This window comes from Trichosurus vulpecula, chromosome 1, assembly GCF_011100635.1.
Source record: "Trichosurus vulpecula isolate mTriVul1 chromosome 1, mTriVul1.pri, whole genome shotgun sequence".
NCBI classification, from domain to species: Eukaryota; Metazoa; Chordata; class Mammalia; order Diprotodontia; family Phalangeridae; genus Trichosurus; species Trichosurus vulpecula.
In genome coordinates, this window is record NC_050573.1 from 118,584,545 (window position 1) to 118,595,584 (window position 11,040).

At 40.4% G+C, this 11,040-nt stretch overlaps 1 protein-coding gene across 1 annotated transcript; it reads left to right on the forward strand.

Moving 5' to 3' along the window:
* Positions 1-254: 254 nt before the first annotated feature.
* LOC118834947 (SAP30-binding protein-like) lies at positions 255-1,199 on the forward strand. The gene has a single exon (XM_036742380.1). It carries the CDS (start codon positions 255-257, stop codon positions 1,197-1,199), a length of 945 nt encoding a protein of 314 aa, XP_036598275.1.
* Positions 1,200-11,040: the final 9,841 nt, after the last annotated feature.

Consider the following 11,040-nt stretch of genomic DNA (forward strand, 5'->3'; position numbering starts at 1 on the left):
AGTGAGGATGACTTGGAATTTCCGGCAGGAAGAGCATGTTCCCTTGGTTAGGGAGAAGAGTCCCAGAGGCCTTCCCATCATCCTTTGGGAGTGCCGGCCCGGGTGGGAGGGAGAGAGGGTGAGAGAAAGGAAGTGAGAAAGTGAAGGTGATGTAACTTCCGGCAGGACCGGCAGGCTCCCTTGGGGAGAGAAGGGAGTCTCGGAGTCCTTCCCATCATCCTTTGGGAGCCCCAGCCCGGGTGGGAGGGAGGAAGATGGCTGGTCAGAAGAATGTTCTGTTGTCTTTAGCGGTTTACGCGGAGGATTCGGAGCCTGAATCTGACAGCGAGTTTGGAGTGGAAGCGGCTGGGAGAGCAACACCTGTGGAGGAAAAGGGTCACTTAGTGTCTGAAGCCTATGGAGATGATGATTTTTCTCGAATTGAGGGAGATCCAGAAGGCTATGAAGAAGGGGATGAGGAAAACAGCAGACGGACCGAAGATGAAGATTCAGAGACTGAAAAACCCGAGGCTGATGACCGAAAGGAGCTTTCAGAACTGGAACAGAGAGACCCTCAGGAGCTGGTTGCCTCCTCCTGGGAGAGAGTCAGGAACATGTCCCCAGATGAGATTAAAATCCCCCCAGAGCCACCTGGCAAATGCTCAAATCACCTCCAGGAGAAGATACAGAAATTATATGAGCGGAAGATAAAAGAAGGGACGGATATGAACTACATTATCCAGAGGAAGAAGGAATTTCGGAATCCCAGCATCTATGAGAAGCTTATCCAGTACTGTTCGATTGATGAACTTGGCACCAATTATCCCAAGGATATGTTTGACCCCCACGGATGGTCTGAGGACTGCTACTACGAGGCACTAGCTAAAGCACAGAAGTTTGAAATGGACAAATTGGAAAAAGCCAAAAAGGAGAGAACAAAAATTGAATTTGTGACAGGCACCAAGAAGGGCACCTCGACCAATGTGGCAGCCACCACGACCCCTGCAGTCAGCACCACAGCCAACACGGGGGCTATGGATTCTCAGAAGAAAAAGAGTAAGTGGGATTCTGCTATCCCAGTGACTACAATGGCCCAGCCTACCATCCTTACCACAGCAACTCCCTTGCCAGCCGTTGTCACAGTGACAACAAGTGCTAGTGGCTCCAAGACCACGGTCATCTCAGCTGTAGGCACCATTGTGAAGAAAGCCAAGCAGTGATAGACACAGGGTTGGACATACTTTTTATTGAGGGCCAGCTACCCCAGTATCTTGTCAAGATTATGAATCCTAGCTGTGAAATGCCCCCTTGGATGTAGCACCCCATGCACTCACCCGCCTAAGGCTTTCCAAAGAGCTTCCCACCCTTGAAAATCATTCTCTTTTTGTCTTAATGAGCGAATCTGTTGTCCAGACATACAGAAGGACCCTTGTTGCCCGTCAGGGTAGTGAAGGGGTTGGATATAATACTAATAATAAAAATAATAATGATAGCATTATGTGGTGCTTTGAGGTTTGTAAAGCACTTTACAAATATCTCATTTTATCCTCTCAACATCTCTGGGAGGTGAGTACTATTATTATCCCCATTTTACAGATGAGGCATCTGAGGCAGGCAGAAGTTAAATGACTTTCCCAGGTTCAAACATCTAGTAAATGTATGAAGTAGGATTAAAACCCCATTCTATTTCAGAATTTCAGATCTTTTCTCTAATTTCAAATATATTTTTGTATATGTTTTATGCTCTGATTCTGTTCTGCACTGCAGTTATTAAATAGTATTACATATTTTCTGAATGTGTCATATCTCCATGCTTTATATCCACCTATCCCTCAAGTAGAGACTTTGTGAGGGTGGGGGGTATGCCTTTATCTTTGTATCCATCCTCAATGACTGCACATGATTTTCCACATGGACCTGAACTGGGGGAGAATGCCCAGTAAGGAAATGCCTTCCATCATTGCAAAGCAGTGCCTACTTCAGATCTTAGACTGGGGGCACTGAAAGCTAAGGTTCTTACCCAGACTGTAGTACAGGGAGGGAAATGCAGGCTTTGTTGTCAGAGCATCTGAGTTAATCTGAACTCTGTCAGCTGGTGACCTTGGGAAAGTCACCACCTCTCTAGGTATCATTTTCCTCCTCAAAGTTGAATTATACGGCCCCTATGTTCATTTCCAGCTCTAATTCTTTGCTTTCATAATCCTATTGGATATCTTAAACTAGATATTCTATAGGTGTCTGAAACTCAATTGTCCCAAACTGAACTCATCTTTCCCCTCTCAAACCCTCTCTCTTCCAAACTTCCCTATTATGATGAGGATGCCACCATTCTCTCAGTCTTCCAGACTCACAACTTAGATGTCTTCCTCAATTCCTCACTCCCTCTCACCCACCCATATCCAGTCTGTTGCCTAGTCCTGTTGAATTTACCTTTGTATCATCTCTCACCTGTGCCCCTTTCTCTCCTCTGACCCTGCCACCAGTCTGGTGCAACCTCCATCACCTCATGCCTGGACTGGTGTAGTAACATGTTGATGAGTTGGCTTGCCTCAAGTCTTTCCCCATTCCAATACATCCTCTACTCAGCTACCAGTGATTTTTCCTAAAGCATAGGTCTGATCATGTCACCCCTCTACTCAATAAATTCCAATGGCTTCCTGCCACCTACAGGATCAAATATAAAATCCCCTGTTGTGCTCTAAAGCCCTTTATAACTTGTGTGCACATGCACGCACATACATATGCACACACCTTTCCAGTCCTCTTAACACCTCGTCACCTTATACTCTGATCCAGTGACACTGGCCTTCTTGCTTTTCCTCCCACAAAACACTCCATTTTCCTACTCTGGGTGTTTTCACTGACTGTCTACCAGGCCTGGAATGCTCTCTGTCCTCTCCACTTCCTGGCTTCCCTCATGGCCCAGCTAAAATTGCATCTTTTACAAGAAGCCTTTCCCTGTCTGCCTTAATGCTAGTGCCTCCCTCTGGTAGTTTTGTCCAATTTATCTTGTATATATCTTGTTTGTACACACTTGTTTACATGCTGTCTCCCTCATTGGACTGTAAAAAAACCATGAGAGAGAGATTGTCTTTTACATTTGTATTCCCAGGATTTAGCAAAGTGCCTGACACATAGAAGGTACTTCATAAATATTTATTCACCGTGATCTATATGTCAGAGACAAGATTCAAACCAGGTTTTTCAGATTCCACCGCAGCAGAGGTATTAAACTGGTTAGTGTTTAGCAACTGGCATCCCAGGAGGGGTGGAAAAAAACACACACATGCACATACACACATATACATATATGTGTGTATATACACATACACATGTTAGCAAATGTGTATATATGCACATGTGTATGTGTATACACATGTATATATTATCTTTGACACACTTTTAAGTTTAATCTATACTGTTAACATTGTTCTCCATAATTTTCTTGAGTATAGACAATCAACCAGCGAGCCCTGACTTGTAGCATTTGCCATTTTCCAAGATGTTCCAAGGTTCACTCTGAAAATTTACCATTTGGCTCTCCAACCACTCAGGACAGGTTTCAGCACAACCCTACTCTATTCAAGGCCAGACCTGACCTGGAAGAAGTGGTACCTGAGGTGAGCCTTAAGTGTAAGATTGTTTAACAAGCAAAGTGCCATTGCATTCCAGCCATGTAAGAAAGCCTGGGGAAAAGGATACAGACAGGGTTCTGAACAATGTCCCAGATATGATGCTAGGGTCTCTGGAAAGACATTAAAAGAGAGAGAATGCAGCCTCCTTACAGCTCCTATGTCTTTCTAGATCTTTTCTTTCTAAATCCTTCTAGATGACACAAGGAACACACCTAAGAAATAACTAACATTGCCATGCAAGAAATCATTTATCAGTACCATCCCCACCCCTGCCATAAAAATGACTACTAAAAGCGTCTGCCCTTTCTATCTCATAAGGATAGTATGAGGATCAAATGAAATAATAGGATCTAGGAGAGACCTTGGAGATAATCTAGTTCAACTTCTTCATTTTTCAGAAGAGGAAACTAAGGCCCAGACAGTGGGCCATGACTTGCCCATGATCATAAAAACAGTGTGTCTGAATACGCTAGCTATTCCTCCAAGCTGTCTCAGATGAAAATTTGATAAAAGCATGCCATCTTTACATTTATCCAAACAATTTCTAAGAGGGAACTGAGGCCCAGAGAGATTAACTTGTCTGAAGTCACACAGGCAGTGAGCAGGAAAGCAATGATTTTCACCCAAGCCCTCTGACTCTAGACCCAGCACACTCCCCTGCCTTATAAAAGAAATGTTGACAGAACAAGGCCAAGGGCAGAACTGAAGTAAAATGAAGTCATTATGTGATATTTTACCGAAACCCGCAAGCCAAATCCATGAGATATCATATCTGATGAGTCATTTTCTGATCATTCATCCATTCATTTATTCAACAACTAAATTAAATGTCTAATTGCACAGAGTTCATATTCTTCACATTGCAAAGAAAGAATTTTATAAAATCATTGGTAACCCAGCCAAAACTGTCTTTCTGTAGTAACTTTAAGATCCAAGAAAACAGGATCTGTTTCTTATTTATACTGTATATCTTTCCTGCCCTATGCAGCATAAATGCTTAATAAATGCATGTTGAATTTAATTGGATTGAGTGCAGGGTGGTATTACTAGCCTTGAAGTCTTTCCTGAACACTAAACTAGCATCTATTCACTTCAGTTCACCATGGAAAATATTGGGGGAAATGAACTAGAATATATGTGTTTAAGCATTTTTGCTTCTTTTATTTTAAAGTGTTTTTTTCCAATTAATTAAATTTATTTTGCCTTCTACCACACCCCCTGTGTAAAACACAACCTTTGTAACAAACATGTATAGGCAAGTAAAACAAATTCTTATATTGGCATATCCAAAACTACGTGTTCCATTCTCCACATTTAGTCTGTAACTTTTTGAAAAGGGGTGAGTAGCATTCTTCATTATAGGTCCTCTGGAAGAATGATTGGTCATTATGTTGGTTAGAGTTCTTATCTATCAAAGCTGTTAATTTTTTGCAGTATTATTGTGTAAATTGTTATCTTGGTTCTGCTCATGTATCAGTTCATACAAGTCTTCCCAGGTTTCTCTCTAACCATCCCTTTCATCATTTTTTTTATTTTGTTAATTATTTTTAGTTTTCAACATTTACTTTCATAAGATTTTGAGTTCCAAATTTTTTCTCTCTCCCTCTCCTCTCCCCTCCCCAAGACAGCATGTAATCTGATATAGACTATACATATACAATCATATTAAACATATTTCTACATTAGTTATGTTATAAAAGAAGAACAGGAACAAAAAGGAAGAACCATGAGAAAAAAAAGAAAGAAAATAGTGTGCTTCGATCTGCATTTCGACTCCATAGTTCTTTCTCTCGATACCTTTCGTCATTTCTTATGGCACATTAATATTCCAGTTTACTCATATGCTATCATTTCTTTAACTGTTGTCCCAAGTCATGGTTATTTAGTTTCTCAGAGAGGCCACTGGCAGTATAATACAAAAGAATTCCATTGACTCCTAAAATTCTACCAAAATGTAAGGCGACTACTCCAAATAATTGTAAGGTCACCACCTAGACAAAAATTGAACAGATAAGGCATAATTGGATTATTTTTATAGAGCCTTTTGGTAAGACACCTTGTCCTTTGAATTCAACAAATATAAAATAGGTAATATAAAATATGTGTTAAATGCTAGATACAAGACTAGATACAGCATACCCTTGACCTCAATAAGTGCTCATTTCTATGGTGTTATAGAATCATAGATTTCTGGATTTAGAAGGACCTCAGTGATCAGCTAGTCCAACATACATTCCTTGCTATACCAGAACTAAAAATTGATCATCTAGCCTCTGCCTGAAGACCTCCAATGAGGAAGAAGCCATGACCTCCCAAGGTTGCCCCTTCCATTTTTGAAAGCTTTAATTATTAGGAAGCTTTTACTGATTTCAAGCCTAAACAGGCTTCTTTGCAACTTGTAGGCAAATCTGGGGCCAAGCAGAACCAGTCAAATCCCTCTTTAACTTTCAGAGTTTCAAATACTTTGAGGTGGTTTTAAGATCACCACTAAAACTTAAAGCAAAATATCTTTAGTTCCTTCAAATAATTCTCACATGAAAGGAACTCAAGAGCCCAGCCTACCCTGGCTTTCCTTCTCTGATGAATACCTTCCAACTTTTCAGTATTATCCCCTAAATGTGGCATTCAGAACTGAAGACAGTCCAGTTTTCACCTGACCAGGCTAGAGGATAGTAATTATCAATTTATTTATTTTTGGATGTTATACCTCTCTAAATTCAGCTGAAGACAGTACTGGTTTCCTTTGTTGCTACATCATACCATTGAGCCTTAATTGAACTTGAAGTCCACTGAAACTGCCATATCACCATTTCAGACAGACAGCAGTCCAATTATAGTTCTGCTATCTTGTACTTGTGAAGCTGATCTTTTTAACCTAGATAGAAAGTTTTTCATTTATTCTCATTTGCCCTTTCCCTTTCCCTATTCCCCCAACTCTTTCTATTTCCTAGACACTATGGGAAAGGAGAGCAATATGGTGCCTCACACTGCTTAGATAATTGTTAGTTGTTGTTTTTGAAGTCACGTCTCACTCTTCATGACCCAATTTGGGATTTTCTTAGTAAAGATACTGGAGCAGTTTGCCACTTTCTTCTCTAGCTCATTTTATAGATGAAGAAACTTAGGCACATAGGGTTAAGTGACTTGACCAGGGTCCTACAACTACTACATTTCTGAGGCCAGATTTGAACTCAGAACGATGAGACATCCTGACTCCAAGACCAGCACTCCACCTAGCTACCCATGGAAATTATTAACTAATTGCTATAATGTATTTTTTCCCCTCTACATTTGGTAGAAATCTACTTTTTTTTAACTTCTCCCTATTAATCCTTGTTCTTCCCCTCTGGGGCCAGACGAGACAAATCTAGTCCTTCTTCCACATAGTAGGGAACTCAATAGTAAAGCTTATATAGCAGGTATCTATCCATGTATGTAGCTAATTAATTTGGGGGACTTCACTTGCAAGAAGACATGAATACTGCAAATGCATAGTGTGACAATGAATATATAATATAGACCTTCTCTCCTATCAGTCAGTAAACATTTATTAAGCACCTACTATGTTCCAGGCTCTGTGATAAGCACTGGGAATACAAAGAAAGGCAAGTACAGGAAAGTATCTCTCATGCCACATCTAAGTCTTCTCTTCTTCATCCACTGCATCTTGGGCCATCAGTCATGTTGACTTTTGGCTTGCCACTGGATTTTGATGACTGGAGGAGAGAGTGTGGCTGACAACTTTGTGTACTCAGCCTCACTGAAATCCATTTCAAGCACAAGTCAAAACATCATCCTCTTAGTGTCATTGATCCTCTTCAAAAATGAAGGACTAACAACAACAAGGCTAAATGTTCCTCAGCCAAAAAACACCAACAGATAATGGTAACAGGCAGACCAAGGACTATCCAAGTCAAAAACATTTTGGATCTTTATTTTCCCCAACAAGGCTTCCTGAAACCAGTGAAGAAGGGATCTGGAGCCACAAATGCAGGATAACCTCAACAAGCAGCAGCTGTGGCCACAAACCAACAGAACATTCACAGAATAAGCTAAATATATCAGGGGGATCATAAGGGGAGGACATATGGCCATGTATCAGCATTTTCAGCCACCCCACACCCATACCTAATCCTTGGCCAAGGCAGCTGCTGCTCAGACTGTGAAGATTGTCCCTGAATAAGTCACAACTGAAATATAATTAAGGCCACGTGTAACAATATTTCACTTTATTTCTCATACATATTTTCTGTGGAACAGTCATTCACATCCCCAGGGAGCAGCTTTAAACATCATATGCCCTTTGCAGTGGGAAAGATACTTTATCTATAGGCTTGGCTTACCCTAAGGACCAGTTATTATATCATTCTTACTTCATTCCTTGTGAAACATGTTGAAGGGCATGGAATATTGGCCTACGTCTTAACGCACTGAAAAAACAAATGGCTTGGGGTTTTGTTGTTGTAGGAAGTGGTGGTTTTGCTTTTTACCTTTGTCTAAACTTTGCTAAAAGAAGCCATCTAGATTGAGCGTGGATAGAATGGACCTGGAATAAGGAACATCTGAGTTCATAATCCAGTCTTAGACACTTACTAGCTTGTGATCCTAGGCAAGCTACTTAAACTCTGTCTGACTCAGTTTCCTCCTTTGTAAAATGGGGATAATAATAGCACCTACCTCTTAGTGTTGTTATAAGGATCAAGTGTAAGGTCTTAGCACAGTGCCCAGCACATTGTAGATGGTTAAAAAATGTTTGTTTCCTTCTTATATTGGGTGAATGGCCAACTTTGGATCACAAAGATCTGAATTCAGTATGTACACAGACAAATCTCTTAACCTTTCAGTGACCTAGATAGTCATCCAAGACCACAAATCATAGAGGAGTCACTGGTCTTCATCAAGGAAGTTCTCCCCCACCCCACCTCCCTATGAATGAAATGAAAGATCCCTTCCCTCCCTTTCCAAAATCAAACTCTAAAACAAGTCATTGGCATAAATTTCCTTTCCTCCGTGCTCCTAACTTTATGCTCAATTATGGGAAAGGGTTGATGGTTTTGGAAATGGGCCTATAAAACTCATTAAGCTTTTCACTAGTTTAGACTAGATTAAATCTGTAATCACCAATCTTTTCAATGAAGAAACAATACAATGAATTTTATGAGGAGTGAGATGACTGATATATACAGTGATTTATTATTTACAAAGATCTTTATATCTGTCACCTAATGTGATCCTCAAAAAAAACCCACAAAAACGATTATCCCCATTTCACAGATGAATTGAGGCTCAGCGATATTTTGCCTTAGCCACCCTCATATCACTTGTGAGTCAAAGAGTCTAGATTTGAAATCTGGTCTCCTAATCCAAAATCCACCATTCTTTCCATTATACCACACTGGAGGAAGAAGTTGAACTAAGGGAAGGAGAGAGCAACTTCAATCTTTTTTTTTTGGCTTTTCAGGACAGTTAGGTGGTATAGTTGATGGAGTACTGACAGGGCCTGGAGTTAGAAAGCCATGAGTTCAAATCTGGCCTCAGACTAGCTGAGTCACCCTGGACAAATCACTCAAATGCTATTTGCCTCAGTTCACCCCTCTGTATAATAAGAATAATAGTATTCCCTATCTACCAGGGTTGCTGTCAGGATTAAATGAGAAAATAATTGTCAAGTGCTCAGCACAGTGCCTGGCACTTAATAAGTACCATATAAATGTTCGTTGTTGTTATCTTCACCTGGCACTTTGGGGAAGAGGGTTTAGAGAGCTCTAAGTCATCTAATACTGAACATGGACCGTCAATGTTGAATCAGTGATTGGTCCCATACCTGGACCTTTGATGTTTTCTTGGTTTAACATTCTTTGTTTGAGTTGCCAGACAGGCCATTCCATGACTAACCTGAATTTACAAAGACTGTAATTTCATCCAACCTGGGACTGAAGTAACCTGAAGCCCAGCTGTGATTACACTTAAAACAGTCTTCAGAGGAAGAGCTCCAGGGACGGCTCCTCAGGAGATGGGCTAGGCATATGTTTGCCAAGCCAATTCCGGCTCAAAAGTAAGGACAAAAGATGGGCAACAGCAGTGCTCCTCATGCTTTTTCACATAGTAGGGAACTCTATAGTAAAGCTTATATAGCAGGTATGCTATATATGTATGTAGCTAATTAATTTGGGGGAATTCACTTGCAAAAAGACATGAATACTGCAAATGCATAGTGTGACTATGAATATATAATATAGACCTTCTCTTCTGTCAGTCAGTAAACATTTATTAAGCACCTACTATGTGCCAGGCACTGTGATAAGCACTGGGAATACAAAGAAAGGCAAAAGACAATCCCTGCCCTTAAGGAGTTCACAGTTCATCATTCATCAGAGGAGACAAGATGCAAAGAAGTATGTACAAATAAGCTAAATACAGGATAAACTGGATAGCAGGGAAGACTCTAGGATTAAAAGGGAATAAGGAAATGCTTCTTGTAGAAGATGGTGTTTTAGCTGGGACTTGAAAAAAAAACACCAGTTTGTCCAGGAAGTAGAAATAAGGAAGGATCCCAGGTGTGCAGCCAGTGAGAATGCCTGGAGTTGGGAGATGAGTGAGCAATCATGAGGCCAGTATCATTGGACTGATCATTGGATTTGAAGAATATGTGTCAGGGTTGTGGGAGAGGGGTTTGAAGGATAAGACTGGAAAGGTTGGTGGGTAGAGATTATGAAAGGCTTTGAATGTCAAACAGAGGATTTGATATTTAATCCTAGAAGAAACCACTGGAATTTATTTGGGGGTGGGGGAGCTCAGAACTTCACTTTAGGAAAATCACTATGTAGTGTAGGGGGAAAAAAATCCACTGAATTTGAATTTAGAGAGCTTTAATTCAAATATCAGCTCTGCTATTTAACTAGCCCCATAACTTTGGGTATGTCAGTTCATCTCAGACCTACTTTTTTATCTATAAAATATGAGTATTAGACTAGGTAATATCTAAGGTCCAGGCCAAATTTAAATATATAAGACTATGTTTCAATTTGGCAAAATCTCTCTTAAAATGTAGGGCCCGGAATTGAACACATTAAGCTGAGAACTGACCCAAAAGAGGACAGCGGAAATGCCACCTGCCTCCTATAATCTGGCCATCATATTTCTATTGATTAAAGACTATTAAGTTTTGTTTTGTTTTGTGTTATTTTTATTTGTTTGTTTTTAATGAGCAACAACATCACTCTGTTGGTTCATAAGGACCTTGTGGGCTGCTGTATTTTATAGGTCTTTTTCAAGACAAGTCTCCTGCAATTGTGTATTTGACCAGGTGAGTTTTTGAACCTAAATGCAAATCAAATCTGGTGGTCCACATCTATAATAGTCACAGTTATGGGAGTGTGAGTGGGGGTGGGAGGCTGAGATTGGTGGATATCTTGAGCTTGATAAT